The sequence below is a fragment of the Ammospiza caudacuta genome, chromosome 1 (genome assembly GCF_027887145.1).
Source record: "Ammospiza caudacuta isolate bAmmCau1 chromosome 1, bAmmCau1.pri, whole genome shotgun sequence".
Lineage (NCBI taxonomy): Eukaryota > Metazoa > Chordata > Aves > Passeriformes > Passerellidae > Ammospiza > Ammospiza caudacuta.
The window spans coordinates 126,126,200-126,147,822 of record NC_080593.1 but is presented as its reverse complement, the minus strand read 5'-3'; the positions used below and the strand labels follow the sequence as shown (position 1 = coordinate 126,147,822).

Sequence of the window (21,623 nt, the reverse complement as noted above, 5' to 3'; positions counted from 1 at the left end):
GATGTTTTAAATTAATTGGACCATTTTCTCCTGGTTTAGAAATGCATGGCAATTTATCCGCTCAGCTGTTGCTTAATTCCGCATTTCATTTACCTAAATAGATAATTAAATAAATAAATAAATAAATTTGAAGTAGTTCATTGAACTCCCTTTTATAGGGCTTAAGTCATAATACCAATACATTTTAATCCTATAATAAATGCCAAACAGGCATTTTCTGAGTTGATGGAACTTCTATTTTAGAAGGGAAAAAAGAACATTAATTTTAGTAGAATTGCTGGTGTGAACTAAATTGTACAGGATTAGATCCTTGATATTTATGACAACTTGAAGAAAATACATTGTTTTCATTAGCTGACTATTTGATTTTTTAATTTGGGAACTTCTTGAAGCATTTTATGCAGTGCACTGCTGGTGCCCTGTGTTTTGTTGTTTCCACTAGGCTTGGAATAGCCAGTCATGTGCAAAAGCATTGATTTTAGCACATTTAACTGAAAAACAGCACAAGAAAAATGATTGCTTGGGTAAAGGAGCCAAATATTTGTAGAAACTTCTTGTTGAATCTTTTGTGTTCCCTGCTGGGTGTTTCTCCAGTGGAAAATTAATGGAAATTAAATCAAGTAGGAGGTCACCAGGGTTGTCAGCTGATTTCTGAGTGGAGCAGGTATTTATTTGCACTCTCCACCAATAACTTGTTCCCACTATAAATGGATTCTAAAAAGCATTATGCAATCAATTGCCATTCCACATTAGCAAGCTGAGGTTCACCTTGTTAAACTTCCCCTGTCAAATTATATTCTATCTAAGAGAAGAAAAAGGCAACATATAACTTAATGAAATTTCTTGAGTGCAAGTATAGGGGCCAGAAAGAGTGCCCTTTTCATCATGTGTGGTTTGTCTTCAATATGGAGGACTGTAGGCTACTGAAACAGAATTTCAGCTACTAACTTCTCCCAGCAGTCTAATGTGGAAGAATGCAATCAGTAAATGTGCTGAAATCCTCTGGACTCTGTGTGTAACTATTCAGTGTCATCTTCTAAGATGCATGATTTTCTGACAAAAACTTCCATGGGAAAAAAAAGTTGGAAAAATGGATACTCCAGAGCTGGATTTTAAAGTACAGTAAAAATTCTGGCTGCAAAAAAGCTTCTCTAAATGTTTATTTTTTACAAATTTCTGTTCATACAAGTTGAAGCTGACGTGAGGCTCAAGTTAACAAAAATAAATATTGACCCCACAGATTTTGTCCCTGTGATTTAGCTTTGGGAACAGACGTTATGCAGATCCTTGCCAGAAATAATTAGATAAAGTCTCTCTCTTTAATAGCAGTTTCTCTTCTACCACTTTTTGAAGCAAATGCCATTTTTTGACTGATATTGTAATAACCCCCAACCCACTCATAAGGACTCAGAAATACTGGATATTACTTTTGCAGACATTTTGCAGTGTTAGAGAACGTATTGCACACTTAAAGTATGGTTCCGTGTTAAATATGGAAGTATGTTCCATGTCAGTGAGAATACAGCCTTTACTTGCTGTATTTTACTCTAAACTTAAGTTACTTGTGAATGTTTATGTGAAGGCAACTTTTAAAGTCACATATTCTTTGATTCTAGTGAATCTTCTTTGATTCTTTCAATAATGGTATTTTTTTAAAAAATCAACTGAGTAAGAAACTGCTTATTCTTGAGGACTAAAAAATTAGGAGATTAGTCAAAAAACAAAGGCTGTGATTACTGTTTTGATTATTGCATTCAATTGATCTGAAATCATGGCTATTCACCATGACAATAATGCCACAGCAGAATTACGCAAGACTTTTGGGCTTCGCTGAATAACTCAGGCTGAACTGTGAAGCCAGCTTTACTTCTGCACTTCTCTGATTTAAGAGTGATGCCTGAAGCTGTGTTGATCACATTGATTGCAACAACTGATTGCAATGGCATTTTGTTTTTGCTTTTAACTTTTTTGGAAAAGTTTTCACCTAAAGACTTTTCTGAAAAACTGGTCCTTACAATGTTGTGCTGGGTTGTGTGTCCCAAATTACTGGTTATTCCAGAGTGTGGGGACACATGCAACAGCACAGTTCTATTTTCCTTTAGATTTTCATTAGGTATTTTGAAGAGATAGCATTTTGATAGAACATCTACCATCAAGTGATTAAGGTGGTTCAGACATGGTCCTCTTGAGTGGATACCAAAATAACATTTGTCTGCTGATGTTGACAGCACATGAATATATTTAAACAGCCCAATACATGTACCTTTATGGTGCACTTGTCTCTTCTCACTTTTTAGATGTTTCAATTTGTCTCAGGTATGTTGTTTGGGAATGAGGTGAGCTGAAGAAAGGTGTAAATTACAGAAGTTGGCCAAAGCTTTTTTCTTTCTTTTTTTTTTTTTTATTTGACTGTGTGTTTGCACCCAGCACTATCCAGTTGAAAGTCTTCGGTTTTTAATTATTCACCTTTGGCTACAGTGTAGGTGTTACTTAGGAATGTATTTATCTGAACACCACTAAACTGGGGACAAATCTTTGCAGTTACCAGCAGTTCTGTTGTCTGAGCAGAAATACAGAAACCAGACCAGTTCAAATGAGTGGGAGTCTTACCCATTCCCATGCTGGCATGCTTGGGCCAGACAGACCAGTGGGAGCAGGACGGAGCAGCTTTCTCTTTCTCGTCCTGGTCTGGATCTGTGCTCAGCCAGAAACATGCTTGGTCATCAGATTTCTGCCTGGATGAATAGTCAGGTAGAATAAAATGCTCAGGGATGAAGCTGTTGCATTTTCACCTCCTGTTCTGTTGAGTGTTGTGGGTTTTCTGCTTTGGAAAGGCAGGATTTTCCCAGTTCCCAGTACTGCAGCCCCAGGGGCAATGCAGTTGGTGTTGTACTGCCAGGACTCCACGCACTGCTCTTCATGAGCCAGGTATGGCAGCGAGGAGTCACACAAACTTCATCCTTGGAGTTATTTAAAGAACAAGGAGAGTCTTTCCAAAGCAAGGCTGCTGACACTCTTGGCTTTCCTGAGGCGAGCAGTCAATGCCAGCAGAGGAACCACAGATGGAGGCGTTGCATAACAGCCTTGCTGGTCGGCTGGTTGATGTATCCCTTGTGACAGAGCATCCCTTCAGCACAGCAGTGGGCAGGGAGGGCAGGAGGGAGGGCAGGCGGATGGAAACTGTCACAAGCTCAATCTGCCCTTGAGTTTATCTTCACATCTTCAAACAACTCCCTGCTTGCAAACTGAGACCCAGAGAAATCAGTCTGAAAGCATGTGTTACTGTTTTAATACTGCTTTTGCTTGTGAAATGTTCTTTGGAGGCTGTGTTATTACAGATGCTTGCTTCTAAGTGATTTATCATGCTCTGCATATTGCTGTTTATAGCTGAATGTCTTTTGTTAGGAAATCCATTTCTGGATTGTGTACAGACACAAACACGTGACTATGAGTTTTCTTCCAGCATTGTTAAGCCAGTGCTTGTCTTTAAGATATTCCTTTAAAGTGAAGGACAAATATACATTGGGTGCATGATTCCTTATCTTATTTTATATGTAATCAGTGAACAAAAAAAATTCAACTATAAGGTCTTAGACAAGAGGATGGAATATGAAATGTAAACAACAAAAAAATGGAGTCATAAAATTGTACTTTTTTTAGTTTTATGTGCACATGCACATGTGCTCTTTTTTTTTGTTCCCATTTTGCCACAGTTTGATCGTGTACATCGTCTTGTACATTATCACAACATGAGTAAAAATGTCCAGCTGTTGTAGTCAGTGGTTCTGCCGTGTATTTCTTCATGGTTAGCTGTCATCCCTGAAGCACAGAAATGCCTTTTTTTTTTTTTTCCAGATTTGTTTGTCACAAATATGGTTTTAATCTGATTTAGTTGGCCAAGTTGCGAGACCCATGGTTCTCAAAGTTCCAAGTCAAGCAGTTTTAATAGTTTTGTCTGCATGAAGTAGTGCCTGAAGCATACAGATATTCTGGGAAGGGATGTGTGTGGGCTGTCTGAGATTAATACCTCTGTGACAATGCAGACCAAGGGATGAGTTGAACATACTGCTGAAGCTGCAGCCACAATGATCAGGGCTGTAAGAGTATCATCATCATCTTCATTTGCAAACAGGAAACATCCTACTAAGATGCACTTGGTATCACTTGGGCTTCCTTACTCCCAGCATGTCTAAAGAAAGATGCTGGCCTAAATTTCCTCATCTGCTTAGATGTGCGGTGTAAACAGCAAAATCCTGTCACATAAAGGATAGAGAGCAATTCCCTCTGCCCAGGGGAGGAGCTCTTTGCAGTGCAAGTTGTCAGACACTTCTCCATAGTGACTCGTGTCAGGTAGATCATACTGGGGGTCCAGGAATACTTTCCTACCTGCATATTTTCCTTAATGGCAGGTTAAATGAGGACTTTGTGCTAGAGATGAAATAAGGCAAAAATTACCTTAAGCTAGCCAGGGGAATTAGTGACCTGCCAAGCTGTGCTTGGGTAGAAGAGTGAAGGTTATGTGTGGACAAGAAAAGATTGTTGAAGGGAAGTAACAGAGAAATAATATGGTTTATCTATTTTTAAAAGCCAGAGGGTGATGGTAGGGATAAGACTCCTATCAGCTCCACTGGAGAGTTGCAGCTGCATTGCAGTTTTTACATCTGTATTGAGATATGTAATGGAGAAAGCATAAATCCAGTCACCTTCATTTTTCTGTGGAGAAAAACAATTAGAAATTATGGACGTTCTCAAGGTAGCTTATTCTTTAAATAAAACTGGTAGATTTTCAAAATGCTGTAGTGTTCAGCAAAGATAGTGTATAGCTGCAATGCTCCAGTTTGTACAAAATACAGTGTGTCTGCAGGATAGTAATGTAACCCCCCTGTGGAAGTGCTCATGTTTGTATTGTATCAAACCCTGCTGTCAGGTGAGTGCTGCTTTCAGTGACTCATGAAGAAGTAACTCATTCTCCATGAAGGGTGTGTCTCTTTTGTCCACAGTAGCTAACACACTAACTGGGGCTCCCCAGAGAGCAGCAAGGAGGAGCTGTGGCTGTCCAGGACTGCAGAGAGAGGACTTAATAAAAGCAGATGTTAAGCAGGCACCTGCCAGCTGCTCACAGGCTAAAGCTTCTCCTTTTCATCTATTTTATGAAAAGATTTATTTATTTGTTAATGTCTTTATTTGCCTTAACCTTAGAATTTTCATTAAATCGTAGGGGTTTTTTTTTCTCCCTGAAATTCTTTGATGGTTGTTGGAAAAGACAGGGATACTAGGGGAAGTCTCCTGTCAGGAAGAAAATAGAGTGTAGAAAGACTGGAGCAGAGCATCACAGAGGGACTGAGATGAGGGGCAAGGATGTTTGATTTGAGGAAAACTGTGGACAGTCTGCCTGAGAGCGTGCAGAGTGGGATGTGACTGCATTTATTGTTCTCCCAGCTTTCCAAGCCTGTGTTTCTAGTGGGTATGATTTTAAGAGTAAACTAATAACAGTGCTCCTCTGAGACTCTGTTCTGAAGAAAGAGGTTGCTGCTGTTGCACATGGAGAGAATTCCTTAAATAATTTTAGCTAAATGTTTAAATGTCAGTGCCTTTCTGCCTATAAATACTCTTAATTCCTTAGTGTGGAACATTCCACATGCTTAGTCACTTCTACATTTGTGATCTGAAGACAAAGAAACTAGACCATTAGGCCATTGCAAATTGTATGAAAATAGAAAGTAAAAGATGGAAAATGTTGTACTTTATTAACTAAAAGTGGAAGAGAGTCCAGTTCTTTTCTGAGAGGAAGAAGAGAATTCAATTCTGTAATGGAAAACGATGCCTTCTTGTCATTAAAATCTGTATTGTCTTCGGTAGATGGAAACAGAAATAAGGTTTGAAGTATCCAGTGTAACATGGACATTTCAGTAAGACTGGTAGATTTTTACAACATGCATCTGTAGTTTAATACAGAACACTGCTTGCATAGGACAGTATGGAAAGTGGCAAAGATGGTAATGAAAATCATGTTTTGTGTGATTTCTTTTGGTGACTGTTAGGATGGTTGTACTTCCCTCAGCAGCAGAACTTTATGGAAGTCTGAGAATGGATAACATGAGCATAATGCCAGACCCACAATAAGTGGCTGTTTTATGTCATGGGAATTATTGCTTGTAATATTTGTGAGAGCAGTGTTTTCCTAGACAAAAATAGTAATGAAAAATAAGGGTGGTGAGCAGGTTTGCTACCTGATTTGAAAACTACAAGAACATATTCAGCAACTGAGTCTGTACAGCATTATTGTATTTTGGCTTTCTGAACAGCTTCTAACACAAATACATACATTACCAAGGAAGTGTTTCTGTCTAGCAGACCAAACTGGGGAATAGGATGGACCTAGTACTAACCAGAGGCTAGTACTCTCAATTTCCCTTTGATACCTGCAGGCCACAGTTTTAGTAGGTTCTTGTAACAAAAAAAAGGTTGAATTCAGAACAAGAACACTAAAGATGACAGCAGAGTTAAGCCAGATGCATTCTTCAGCTACCACATATTATGTCAGTGGTTTAATTCTTTTCAATACAAAGTATTCAAGTAATTAAAAAGCAAACAGAAACACAACAAAAAGCCCTGGGCTCATAGAGCAAATATATTTTATAGCACAATGAATGTTTAATGTTAAAAGCATCTTAGAAAAGCATTCAGATCAAGAGTGCTTATAAATATTCCTAAAACCTCCCGTCAGTTTTATTCCGTCTAAATTGACCATCTTGTATGTTTACAATGCTTTATTAAAAATAAGTTTCATAGGACTTCTTAATCCATCTTCATGTTTCCAGATCGTTTATGAAGCTCTGCCTTTATTTCACTCTAAATGTAAATATGTATTTTTTGTTATTTCCTGTAATGTTATTACAGGTCATAGGTAAATTGCTTGGAAACAAATGACAGGGAAGGCAATAATTTGCAGACAGATTTTGTCCAAATCTCCTACTATCCCCATATAACCATATGTGGTAATTGTTGCCTCCAGCTTTTTCTGCATCCTCTACCACTTTGGAAGGTGTTTTGTGTATTGCACATTATTGAATATCAGCCTTCCTCTGGTCTCACATTGTGTGTTGTTCATCCTCTGCCTGACTATGCAACCTTTAATTGTTGATGATTTAGTATTGTTGTGTTGCAGTTGTCTCAGTTACTGGGTCAGATTCTAACATCGGGTCCATTTTGTTCCACCAGGATTGTGGCATGTGTTTTGAAAACATGACCATCATAGCTCTGAGCAACCTGGTATGGTTAAAGATGTCCCTGCCCATGCAAGAGAGCTGGAACTAGATGATCTTTAGGGTCCCTTCCAACGCAGGCCATTCTGTGATAAACTTTTTGTTTGGTTGGTTTTGGTTTTGGTTTTGGTTTTGATTTTGATTGACATCTCTCTCTAAAAGGGCAATGTTTTCACTTCCCTCAAAGAAGGGAATCAAAGGTGAGAAACCAGAGTTCAGAAATTTCCTGAGGGACTAACTGACTTCCCTGTAGCTTCAAAGAGAAACTACTGTGTATCCATAATTGTCACAAATCATTGCTCATACTACTGGTTTTTGGGTGCTACAACTATTTATAAGTGAATAAGTCTACTTTAAATGGTGGTGGTGGGATAAAAGGTGAAATGCTAATTTAATTTAAGGTAGATCTGAAGTTTAAGTGAACTATGGCATCTTGCTTAATGGCCATAGTGCAGTGTAATGCAAAGTAGAGGTGCATGGTCCTGTTTTTCCTTTCATGACAAACGTTTTCAGTTCATGCTATTGCAGCAAGAATGATCATTCCCAGCTGCATTATCACCAGATCTGTGTGTGAAACATCCCTTTTCACACTGGGATTTGTACCCATGGTGTGGTTTAAATCAAAGCTCTAGGTCTAGTGTTGGGGTTTTTAACTCTCATTATTTGGGATGCTGGACACTTAACAACATGAACGAAAAAAAAATATGACTAATCTGCAACCACTTCTCCTTGCAAACAGCTATCAGTTAGAAAATTGTACCCTAGGAGAACATCCTGAGCTGGTAAAAACAGAACAATTTTAATTTTTTACAGACTCAGGAGGGGCCTTGTACCTCAGATTATTTTAAACTCATTTTCAGTGGGGTTATTAAGGAGGAGCATCTTCAATGAAGTAATTAGTGTTGAGTGGTGAAGAAATATATATGGTCATAGAGTCTGATACCTGCTATCAATGAACACTGGCTGCTGTCTAGAATAGACAGTCTAGATGGTCCATACTTTCTCATTTTCTTGTTGGTATTATTCTGTTGTACATAAATACATAAATCTTGGTGCTGTTATTCCTCTTGGGATTTCTTCGACATTCACATGCACATGCTGTACAGTGTATATGCAGGGGACAGTGATATTGGAAAGCCCAAAATTCTCCACACACCAACTGTGCAGATGGTTTACACAGCCAAAAAGAAAAAACTGGCAACCATAGTGATGCTTAAACATGGGTGTGTAGGTAGTGTCAAGCACCTTTGGCTCATGCCTGATAGGTCCTACTCTGCCCAGAAGCCTCAGTGGCATTTCCTTACTGTCCATTCATCTACTTGAATCTTGTTTTTCTAGTGTCTGTTTTCATATCCATCATTTTTAAACATATCTTTAGTTCTTACCTGTTCAGCAAAGTTTAATTCATGAGATGAGGAGATGGCTGTCTAAGAGGTTGTATTCGAGTCTTTTGGAAGAAACTAAGTTGTTTTGGGCCTTTGAAAAGTTTGAAGATTTGTTTAAAAAACAAGAAGAAAGATGGATGTTTGATTTAATGTATTTCTTCTTTATAAGAGATGGGTCAGTGAAGAGATGGCTTTGTGACCTAATTGTTTCAAAGTCAGTTTCCCTTGTTAAAGACACTTTTTTGTTTAGGCTTGGAGATTATCTGGCGGTGATACTTCACAGTTCAAAATGTCCAGTTGAAATTTCAAGTGCTAAGGAAACAACAGAAACCTCTCATCTGTAATTGTGAGATTTTTTTTTTTAAAAGCAACCTATCTGAAAAATCTGAAAGACCTAGTGGTAAACTGTGTGTCACCCAAAACAAGTTTATATGGTGTAGAGTGTGAACAAGGTGGTGATGCTTGCTGCACAATGTATTTTTAATGTGGTGGGATTTATTTCAGTTTGTAAACTAGCATTCTCTTTCCTAAAACAGAAGGACTCGGGTCTCCTTTAGCTCTTCAACACATTGCAGTGTGTTGTCAGAACATCACTTTGTCTCTTGAGTCATCATGGCATAAAATTGGCGAAGGCAGTTTCTTGACACTGGAATAGCCTCGGGGGCTTCACTTTGTATCTCTGGTGTGTAATTCAGTAAAACACTGGGTTGTTACAAAGTACATCATTCACATGTCTGGCTGACTGAGACATTTTCATTCCGAAGCTCCTTCTCTCTCAGCAGTAGTTCAGGGTGTATCCTGAACCGTGGTTTGATAAACGTGGAAGGAGCTTGATGTAAAGAAATGCTAAAGTTACTGGATATACTCACATCAAAAAGGCAATTGATAGGAGGTGATGTCATAACAAATAAAGTAATGATGAGCTTGGAGCTTCTGCTCTCCATGTCTGGTAGCTTGAAAACAGAACAGTTGCAGAAGTAACTAAATCAAACCTGCTGCAAGGCACTGTTTGTCTCTTGAATAATGTAACTAGATTTCTCTGCTCCCTGCCCTGGAATGTGACTGAAGCCCAGACATGAGGACAGTCCATGGAGGAGGGAGAAAATGAGGAATAGCTGATAAAAGAAGAGCCATAGCTGATAGAAGATGTATTGAAATATCTAGAATATATTCTTTTTGTGATTTTCTAATCTGGTCACAGAGTGTAAGGAAATTTGTCGATCATGGGGATAGGATGATACATCACTTGTGGGAATGTCCCTATTGCATCTTCCTTTGACGCAGTCTGTTCTGGCTGCAGAGTACTGCAAGTGGTCTGTAGAGTCCCACATATAAGGTATGAGAGTTTATGTGTTATTGGTATTTGTACTATGCACCCTATTGCTCTGCCTGAAAAGTATCTGGAAGTGCTGCTATCTCAATAATGATCTTTCTGAGAAAATGAAAACCAAGAAAGGAAAAGCATCAAAATCTGGCCTGTAATTAGGCTGGGTATAAAGCTAAATGTCAGTTGTGTACGTTACTGTATTTAGAAGGAAACATTTTCATCACCTGTTCAAAACAAAATGTTCATTAGCACGAAATAATTCCAACTTCATTAGTTGTAAACAAGTGATGAAGAGAGCAGCACTGGGGTTCTATTGTTCCTTACAGGTGACTGAGCTATCTATCCTTGTGAGTCAAGTCATAGATTTCAACAGGAAAAGGAAAATAACAGTGTTCTTGTAGATGATGTTGACATGACCATGTTAACAGCACTTGGAGCACCTGTCATGATGGATGTACTCTTATTAACAAGAGATGAGCACAGACTTGTAGGATGGTCAGGGAAATGGAAGGAGAACCCATCTGAGAGGTGTACCTGGATGCTCTCCATGAATGTGTGCATAGACAAAACAGCTTTGAATTAGCTACCACAGGAACTGTAGTCCATGTAGCCCTGCAGAACAGGCCCAAGGACAGGAAATGAAGGGAAGTTGGGACTGGAGAGAGCAAGATGAGCTAACTGTTTGCCTTCCCTGTTCTGAAGCAGGTTTCTAATGGATGGAGAAGGACAGAAATAGAGCCAGTTGTGAGGTGAACTGCAGTGTGTGTCTCCTGAATGCCTGCAATAGCAAAGAAACCCTTGAAGATGGTTTATGGAGCTGTGACTGCTTGGCTTGTGCATGCCATAGAAACAATGGCTTAGTGGTCGCACTCTGGGAGGTACAATCTCACTTTGGCAGGAAGCAGGGGATCCTCTCAGAGTTGTTTCTTGCCTGGAGTCTCCAGATCTCTTTCAGCAGTGCTGGCAGCTATGGCCACCATTGTCAAGAGTCAGTGGCTTTTTATTTACAATTCTCTTTGCTTCTTGCTTGAAAAAAAGAATTATTTCCAAATAATTGGAAAGTGCAGAATGAATGACATGTAAATATTAACAATAAACAGAAACTGACCCTTGGGTCATTTTTCAGACTGCTTGATTTCAGGAAAGTGTTCACATTAGTAACAGAACAACATGCCCGTGGCTCTTTGATTTGGTGAGATGAGGACTTGCAGGTATTTTCAAGGGTTTCATCAATGTATATTTTATTAGAAAAATTATACTTTAATGTGTGTCAGAAAAAAGTTAAATATTATTTTAAACTTGACTTACAGCAGCTGTTTAGAGACAAATTGTGCTAGGCAAATCACCTGTGTATGTGCATTAGGACTGTATATATGCAATAATATTATAAAACATATTTTGGGAATATTCCTACAGTGTAGGAATCACACTGTTTGCAATAGATAAGGGCAAAGAAGGAAAAGCAAAATATTTTTTATTGTGCATTTTCTCTTACTTTGGGAAAGACAAAGTTCCTGTGGCGTCTGCTGTAAGGATATCTTTAGCTAATCATTCTTCTCAAAACTTAAGCAAGATTTATGGACTTTTTGTTTTGTTTGTTTTCTGTCTTTTTTCATGTTCAACATGTAATTTGTATTGCATTGAGCAAATGGTCCAGCCCTTTTCCCTGAGGAAAGCATCAGAAGTGTGAAGTTTTCTTTCTGTAAACAGTACCCTGTCAAAGTGATCTCATTTTTGAGTGGGGATGTACCTGTGAACAAACTAGAACAGTAGCATAAGGCACAGGCAGGAAAGGCATGGAACATGAATATTTTGGATAAATTTGGAATAACTGGTCTGTTGCTTCAGGGCACTATTGAGGCTTGGTTTGCTGACAAGAGTTATTTGTTGCATCAGCAAGTGGCCTTTAAAGTAGAAAAAATGGAACGGAAAATCTTCCCCAAAAATCCTCAAGATTTGTGGATGACCATAAGGGATAACCGTGCTCTGCAGGGTTCTGTTATCCCTTTCTTAATTTAATTTTTGCTTTGCACTCATAATCTATCAAGAGATTACCCTTTATTTGATTGTTCTGTTTTGAAGCAGACAATTTCTGTGTCATACTTCTACTTAATCTTCAGTCATTGCCCCAAGGGCTCTTCACCAGATAAGTTTTCCTGATAGGTTGCAGCTGTTGGAAAAGTAAAAATTATTCATTGGATGAATCTTTTCAATATATAGAATAAATTGTTCCTGTAAACTGCAGCTTATCTCCCAGTGTGGAATTTGGCTTGCCTCACTGTTCCTGTTTATGCAGGGCATTTTAAACTGGAGATCTTATCACTAGCCAATAATGAGAGCAGTGTTTTACTACCCATCCTCTCCCTCCCTACTCCCAGGATGCTGTATCCCATAATTTGTAAATCAGATAGTAAGATCTGGAGTTCAATCCTGTTTCCATATGGATAGGTTTGAAATTTCAGTTATCTTTAAGGAAGTCAGACAAGTTGCTCAGAAAGCAGTAATAAAAAGGTTTCTATGAAAAGGGCATTTTCCATCTGTTTTGCAAAACTTAAGCAACCTTTTCTGGGCAGCCTTAGGATGCAAAGCAGCTATTCCTGCCACTGGACTGCAGAGGGGGCAGCAGGAGCATGTCCATGGGATGTGTTTACATCAGAAATCACAGTAAATTTGACATCCTGTTTATTTCTGATGCAGCTCTGCCAGCACTCACAGAGAGGCCTGGTGTGGTGGTAGGCTCCATGGCAGCCTGGGTGTCATCACTGCATTGTACCTCCTCAGAGGGGGAGGGCACTGGGAAAGGGTGCTCCAGGTGCTCCTGGGGACACACCTGGCCGGGGAGCTTGAGGAGGTGGCTGGAGCTGCAGAGGGAGGGACAAGGGAGAGTCCATCAGATAACCTTTGGAACAAAATACTGCCATTTCTTGGGTATCTACATCTACAAATTGGTAGTAAAAATGAATGGATTGTCTTGTGTCTAATTTTAGTTTTAGTGAAAGTGGAGACAGTGGAGAAATAGGTGTTTTTAAAAACAGGCCCATTCTTTGTGGAGCAGTGCTAGATGCAAGTTCTAATAAAACACTTAGAGAAGCCTGCCTGTTACACACCACTTTCTCTTCAGTTCTGTTAAACTGTATTTTCTACTCCAGGATGCTGAGAACTACTCTGTGAATGTCTCCCATCTCTTAGGACTGATGTGCAGAGGCTTTTTATTGTCTTTAAGCCTTACAGTCCAAATGGAAAGTCAATGTCTGAGTTACTGAGGACTCTGTCAAGTGCTCTCAGGCTCTAACACACCAGCCGGACTTCCAAAGGCCCTGTGGATAACTGAACCACAAAATCCATTAGCTTGGCCAGGAGGAGGTGGGGAACTTTGAGGTGCTCTTTGATGCATTTTTCCTTTTTTCCTTCAGAAGTTCAGGTATATATGTTTTTTAGGACAAAAGTTCTTATATTTGTATTTTCATCTGAATTAATTCTATTCACTGTCAGTATTAAAAAAAATTGCTTGTGTATAACAAGGACAGCAGAAACAATGAAGGGCCTCCGTTCTGCATATGAATTAGTCTGCAAATATGAAGCTAGCATGGAAAATGTTAATTTTATGTTTGACCACAATGAGCAAAGGCAGAAATCCCTAACTTCTAATCAGTGCATTATTGGTGTATCTCTCTTTTAAATATCAAACATCAGTTCCCTTTTTAAATATATAAACAATAACACTCTCAATGTTCTGAGATATATCATTTTAGTACTATGCTGATTTTATATAATATTTGGAAATATTTTCCTTTGCTTTTTGCTTTATTGTGAAAGTTATGGCTTTTACTAAAGAATGCTGAAGACCTTAGATTATTTGTATGGATTATTCTCTCTGTAATTTGTGGGTTTGTGTTTGACAAGTGAGTAATTTTTAATCTCCATAATCAAAAACCATACACAAGAGCAAAAAGTAAGATAATTTATCTGTACTGTCAGTATTTTGAATTATTACATGGTAACCAAGTATTATGGTAAATGCAAAGTCCTGTATGGACTAAGAATATTTTGTAGCATAATGTAGTTCTTTATAGAAGAGTGGTTGTAGTTACTTGAGATACATGGAGTCATAATCATGTACATGGATTTTCTTGCTGGTTCTTTGTTGGGATGTTGGTTTTTGCCTTTAATGATGAATTGAACAAAATGAAAATATTTTTATTTTACCTATATAATGTAATTCAGGATTTTTACTTCAGAAGTGCTTCTGTTATTACTCGTGTACTGATTACAATGATTCATTATATGATGAATCATATTTTTGGTGTCGAAAGCTTCTAACAACGTGTTTATCAGTATTGGTGCAGTGCTCATATGACATTATCAGTGTGGTGTGGCTGTAGTCAAGTGACCAGACTTGGGTTTCAGAGGTTTCTTTATGAGAATTTAGCACATGTAAGTAATGGAGGGAGAGAGCAATTTAAATATAGTTTTATTTTGTCCCAGTTATAGCTTATTAATGCACACATATTTATATGGTACTTTTTACAAAAGGTCTCCGGGTGTTTTGTGAACCACTGTCATAAGCTGAATTTTGGGTGGAGGACAGTAGACAGTTAACATGAAATTATAGCATTTTTGTGCTTGACTGCTTCTCTTTTTATCAATCCTAGTTAATGATTTTTTTTTTCTTTTCTTCAAGTAAACTTGGTTGTGCTCTTCAATAGGGTCAATTTTATCAAAAGCACCTGCTACCACTTTCTTTGCTCTGAGAATATTCTCCAGTACCCTTAAAATATGCTGAGGTAAAAGCATTAGACTTGAAATGCAGTCTTTCCAAGAGGAAAGACTTCAGGCTTTTTGATCTAAGCTGGGCAAGTAATAAAGAGTAGTGTAAAGACTGAAAAACTAGAATAAAATTTGTATTTCTAAAGATTTCTTTGAGAGCAAGCCTGAAGAATAGGAAAAAAATAGAACTGTCATATAGATGTGTCCAGATGGGAATAGTACATAGGAGGGAGTTTGAAGGTAACAGTGGCCAGGAGCTGGCAGAAGAAATGGACAGCAGGAGATTGGACACTGCATTGATTTGGAACATTTGCGTAGCCTCGGGCTTGTCTGGGACCCTCTTTTTCTCATCCCTTGGAGCTTAAACCCAGCCTTTCCTTGTAGACAGCTTTGACTGGGGAAACTGTGATGGGTGGTTTGATTGATAAATTATTATCAAAAAAGCAATTAATTAATCAGAAAATCAAAGAAAGGAGTGGTCAAGAGTAAGTGTAGTAACCAAGTCTGATTGGCCTTGGCTGTTAAAGAAAAGGACCCTTAATCGCCAGGCTGGCTAGATCAGTGTATTGCAGGGATCCAGTGAAACCACTCCCCCTGCTGAGGAAGCAGGGAGACATGAAGCAGAGACCTGGGGTGGTGGTAAAAGGTCTACCTCCAAGGACCTGTAACTTCTACTGCTAATATCTCAGCTGATTTGTTGTAATTCGGCTATTTCATGTGTTTGGATTTACAAACACTTGGAAGGAAAGGATCCAAAACTGCTTGGTTCTCAAACGCAGACTGGGCTGACACAAATGCATCCATCCAAAAGTTGGGAGATGGAATTTGGAGACTGGGATGTGAGGTTAGAGAAAAGAAGAAGTCTTCATAATTGACATAGTACATGATCTTAAAACTGATTTAAATTTTATTGCACCTAATACCAGTAACATCAGGGCTTATGATTTCAGTGCACAGAAAATCGCCTTAGCAATGGTGAGATAAATGTTTTGGGAACAATTGATGTGTAACAAGTTATTCTCCCCTCTGAGTCCAAATAGTGTTGAACAGCTGTGTGCAGGTTCATCTTTCCAGTAGAGAAAGCTGGAAAATATTGGGGAAATCTTAAGGCGTGAACTCACATGTGATGCTGACTAAATGCAGATGGCTTTAGTGGTTGCTGTCTTCAGTTTTATGCCTTGCCTGTATCTCAAAGGCTGCTGCTGCAGTACTGGCTGAATGATATATGAAATATGTGTGTTTACATTTATGAGCCAAACTGTAAAAATGGAACAGAGTCACATAAGCCAACACTTGTAGCTGCTAAAATTCTTGTGGCTGGGAAATATGAGCAGAGTGTTCTTGCTTGCTGGATGCAGTTGAGGAGCAGTAAATAGTGAAAATGACTGTCATTCAGAATGGGCAAAGAGAAAGCCCAAAGTTCATTTTATTTGGGCTGATATCCTGGTAAATTGGATCAGGAAGAAAAAAGGATTCCAGTAATTGCAAGAATGTAGTTTAGAATGGCTGGAAATGGCATGGATTCTCATGACTATTCCTATTCTTTGCCTGCTTGTGAAAACTTCCACTTTAAGTACAGATGCCAGTGCTGACAATTTTGGGACATTGTAAAATTATTTGGAGCAAGAGCTAGATTTTCAGAACAGCGGTGCTTATCATTGTAGAGGGGACAAAAAAAATCAAAATAACTAGAAGGTAGTTATAAACTGCTTGGGGAAACTTTGTGATTAGCTCCGAGTCTAGACTCTGACATCTTGACACCAACTTGGCAGACACTTGCAACAACTGCTGTAGTGAGATGTTGCAATCCTGGAGAGGCCTGGATGGGAACATGTTAGTCCTGTTGCCACACAGACAGAAGAGCTTTTTACAGAAGAGCTGATTACAAACACTAGGGATCAGCTTCTCCATCTTATCAGGAACTTTTGCTCATTTTGTCCTCATATGTTGCAGAAATGCAGATAGTAATGATTCATTCACAGCTGGATAGTCACAGGGACAGTTGGTGTAGTCTGGCAGGAATGGGCTACAGAGCAGGTGAAGCCTTCTCAGAAACTAGATTTTCATACTGGGATATTAGGTAACTGGAAAATCATCTGGCAGTGTTGGTCTTGAGAAAGTGTAGCATCTCCATGTCAGCCCTGAGGAAGGCTCTTCTGAGCCTAGAGGAATTTGGCATTCTGAGTGAAACACTCCTCTGCAGGCATGAGGAGCTAATGGGTGACAGATTAAGAATCCAGCTGATTATAGCAGACATTCCAAGACCTTTCCAATACTTGATGATGACCATATGGCTGCTGTGCTCTTTGCAGAAGCCTTGGCTGGAGGAAAGAAGGGTTTCTACAGATATAATCAGAATGTAGCAGGAACCATCATCAGTATTTCAGCTCCAGGCACTGATGTGTTGCAAAAGACAGTTGTGAGAGTTAAGCTGTTGTGTGGTGTGGGAGAGTGTTCATCAGCATCTGTGTGGGTCCTTGCATCAGCCAGAAAGCAGCTGTGAATCTTTTCATGGGCAAGGTCAAGGTTTGCTCACTAAAATACCAAGAGCCTTTCACTGTAGTGTAGTTTCCAGTTAATGAACCTTCCACCTGATGGGTGAGATAGGATTCCAGAAAAGGGAGTGCACCCAGCACATCCTGTTCCTCTTGGTGACTTACTGACCAACAGTTGATGGGAAACAGCAGGTACTGACCACTTAATATCTTGGGCTTTAAATCAGACTCAGCCTGATCTGCTCAGTAGAGCTCCTGACAAGGCACAGAGATATCTCCAGAGACCCAGAAAGCAGAATATGGGGTGGGGGGAAGTGTCCTTTTGTAAGAAAAAAATTAACTTGATCTCTAGGAATTGAGAAGATGATTTTGGATGATCAGTCATATGTTTGAAAGCAAACATTTTCAAAAAATTGTCTGTTTTGATCCCACCGACAAGGCGGAAATCCCACAAGGATTTCCAGCCCACAAGGGTGGAAAGCAAAAGTCTGCTAATATAGTGGGTTTGGTAGTTTTATTTTGGTGCATTGACTTCTCAGAAATTTTACATTGTGAGAGAGTTACTCTTTGGTAAAAAAGACAGAACATAATTCTTACAGACAAAGAAAAATTTCCTTCCTTGCCTAAAAAATCCCCCATGACTCCTTGAGCAATGGATCACTGTATCCTGGTTCCTGGTGGCATTTAGCATTGTCCAAATCTTCTCTTCCTTTCCCTGAAAAGCTGGCTGCTCTCCTTTCCCTTATTACTCCTTCTCCATGTCCTCTCCTCTAACTTACACAGGTTCCCATTGAGACCAGGCTGAGGCAGCAGTGGGCCCCTGTGCCATCATGCTGGTTCAGGCACCCATCACACCTGCAAAACAACCTCCTCTCTCTTTCTCTCCCCTGCCCCCCTACCCTTCCTGCACCATTTTTATGCCAGTTTCCTAATTACTTAAAATATTTGGTTTTTAATCTGACCAGGAAAAATTTAGGATCAATCTTTTGCAGAGAGTATGGGAATGTTAATAGTTAAGCAGAAGCAATGAACTCACATCCCTTAGTTCCAGTTCACAGTTCTTCTTTACATTACAGAGACTAATGTATGTTGATATTGTTGCTAGTAATCTCACCCAATTTTGCATTTGTCTTCATCCAAGGAAACCACCTTAAGAACACACTTTGCTCTAAGAATATGAATAGCTGAAATTCTGAAATATAAAAAAGGAACAAAGTCAAATTTATAGAGAGTCACAGTAATCCTGAAAATTTTATACAAAGATGTATGCTCTTTTCCTACTTCTTTTCCTGCTAACACTGAGTTAGTTTGCTTATAGAAGCCTATGCTCAGGTTGCCATAAAACCAAGGTTTGGAGAACTCTGTGCAGTGGCTTGTTTTTGTTATTGTGCTGTGCTGGCTTAGGATTTGGGCTAAGTGAAAAAATACTAAAAAAGAGCTAAATTTTTGTTGATGTGTTCCCTGCCTCCCACTCACTGTGTTTCAGGAAATCTTTGGAAGAACTGGACATGGATAAAGTAACAGCAGCCATGGTACTCACCAGTTTATCCACCAGCCCTTTGGTCCGCAGCCCTCCTGTCCGACCCAATGGTAAGCCTTTGGAGCCCGGGGCTGTGGGAAGGGGGGCTTGTTCCCAGGAGCTGTGCCCGTGGGGGAGAACAAATGGTGAGTGCCTGTCTTCTGCTGTGATGGGGATCATACTGAGCTTTGCTCCAACCTAGTCAAAGTCTGGTGCAGCACTGGCAGAAATGAAAAGAAACATTTTCTTTAGCTGTAGAGCAGTTCTGGTTTATGAAATGGGAGATGCCCATTCCATAAATGGGATATGAGCACTTCAAAAAGTCTCTTGATGTCTCTGAAACACTTAATTTTTCAAAGAGTTTGATTGCATTTGCACACATACAGTCCTAGAGTTGTAGAATGGTTAGAATTGGGAAATACCTCTAAGATCACGAAGTCCAACCATCAACCTGGCACCACCACCATGTTCACTTCTAAACCATGTCCTGAGTGCCATATCCAGGAAACATGAGAGCAGTTCTTCTTGTCATCTACTCAATGGAAATGAGATCAGATTTTACCCAAAGCCACAATAAGGCAAAGAACTTCCAGATCACAGCTCTTGGCTGAGAGGCTGTGCAGTAGCAATCTGCACAGCAAGCAGTCTGCTTCTCTGCACCTCCAGTTCCTGTGCTGTGTGTAACTCTCTGATGGTCTTCCATCAAATCTATAATCCCTGTAAAGACTATTTCATTCATGGTATAACAGAAGACACCCAACTTTAAAAAAATGTAAAAAGTTTCAGGTAATGAGGAGATCCATTATGAAATATAATTGATCTATGCAAGATTGACTGGAGTTACAATAAATTTTTAGGAGTGTTTTATTTTAAGGAATTATTTGAATTAGGATAACCTTGTTAAGGTACGTCAGCATTGTTTGTATGACTGACTTTTCTTACTCACTTGTAACTGCTAAAAACCCTAGATGCTTTCCTACTGTCAGTCATTGGAAGATTGAGAAATACTTGCTTTTCTTCATGGAAACAGGCATGATCCACAGTATGATGTTCTTAAAGGGATTCATAGCCAATGTCAGTGCTGTGTTTTTTTCATTTTATTTTCAGAAAATCTAAGTTTTATCCATTTAGTTGGAATTCTGGCTGTGAACACCCATGGCCTTTGTTCATGTGCTTGCCAGTGTTGAAAGCCAGAAGTGCTTATTGGAGCGCCACTGCTCTGAGGAGCCCTGGAAAATCTCAGGCAGTGACATCCCTGTGACAGTCACACCTGAGGACAGGATGTTGCCAGCCCCTGAGAAAGGCCAGCAGAAGGGTGAAAGCACACCTGCTCTCCAGCTGCTCAGCTCACAGACAAAACCACAGCTGGAGATGGGTCTGTGCTTGATGTGGCAAGCAGGGATTTGGTGTGGCCAAGGCGTACACATGTGCCCTGCTGCATCCCTGTCCTGGGGAGCTGCTCTGCTGTGGGTGAAGCAGTATCTGCCACCTTAGGCTGAGCAGGTGACACTTGTCAGGAGCAGCAGTGCACATTAGCTGCAGCTGTCGATTGGCAAGATCTTCCAAACAAGCCCTTTTGAATTACTAATAGCAAATGGTGGCTGTTTAACTGCCTTTGATATTTCTCAGCATAGTCTGAGTGCTCTTTGATATTTCTTCATTTAGCTTGTCTGCTTGTTTCCCAAAATCTGGGAAGACTAGCCTGAAAATGTAGTTCACATGTTTTCAATAGTTACAGACAAGATCTTGAAGCTGGTTTTGGGCACCTTCTCCCTGAATATCTTAGTTTTGCCTTAGTCAAGGCTTACTAAAGACTTGAATAGAAGTATAAAGACTGGATAATTTAAAGCTTATTTGGTGTTGCAAGGCTAGGCTCTGATCCTAGTAATACAAGCAACAAATGTATTAGTGATTAGTTTTTTCTACACACTTTTCCAAAAAAGGGCAATAAGTAGCAGTATAATTAAAGGACCATTTGTTAAAACAAATGGAATTTTGCCTAGAAGTAAAAAATAAAATTACATTAGCATTAATATTAAAGTCAGATCCATGCTGGAATTCCTGGGAATGATCACCCATGTAAACTGGATCAGAGTTTGGCCCTTGTTTCTTTGCAGTTGAATAATATTTGGTCTGGTTCTCTTTCACGCAACTCCAGCAGTGTGAAAAGAGCCCCAAAATAAGAGTAAGTTGCATTTATTTATATATTAAACTTCTTTACATTAACAGATTTGTTAGTATGAATGAGAACCAGTGTTTGGTTTTTTCCTGTTGTTAACCTCATTCAGTATTTTCCATGCTACTTAAAAAATGCTCTTGATTTACATCTCTTTCTCAGCAAGATGAGGAGAAGCTGTACACACTGAGAGTACGAATAGCACCATAACTGTTTCAGAAAATAGTAGTTGAAAGAGTGTTCCTTTGTTTTTCTGAAGACATGAAAATTTTAAGCTATGCTAAGGTCACAAGTTGATACCAGATGCAATTTTTGGCTTTGGCACAAGACTGAAGTATCAAATATATAAAAGGAACAAAACACACCTTCATTACAGTCACATGAAGGTTGTAATCATGAGACAAAACATGACATTTTCATGTTAGCTTCAGAGCTGCCAGAACATGTATGTTTGTCCTTTTCCAAAGAGGAATTGGGCAGGCTGGAGGGAGAGGATCAATTCTGTTTATGCTGTGTAGTCCTGATCGGTAAATCAGTACTACTGTAGCAGCTGCCTACTCAAGGGGGCACTGTGTTCTGTTTTTTTGAGCAGCTGATGTTAGTCATTAAGGATTTTGTCCAAAACCAAGTCAGTTAGGCAAAAGAAAAAACAAAAATTCACTGGTTTGGGGGTAAGCTTTTGATAGCTC

At 39.3% G+C, this 21,623-nt stretch overlaps 1 protein-coding gene across 1 annotated transcript in view; it reads left to right on the top strand.

The window, feature by feature from the left end:
* The window catches only part of ZNF704 (zinc finger protein 704), a 92,955-nt gene that overhangs the window by 43,789 nt on the left and 27,543 nt on the right, over nt 1-21,623 (top strand). Inside the window, exon 3 of the mRNA XM_058823085.1 lies at nt 18,726-18,829. Within this exon, the coding sequence (XP_058679068.1) occupies nt 18,726-18,829 (104 nt within the window). The remainder of the gene's footprint in view (nt 1-18,725; nt 18,830-21,623) is intronic.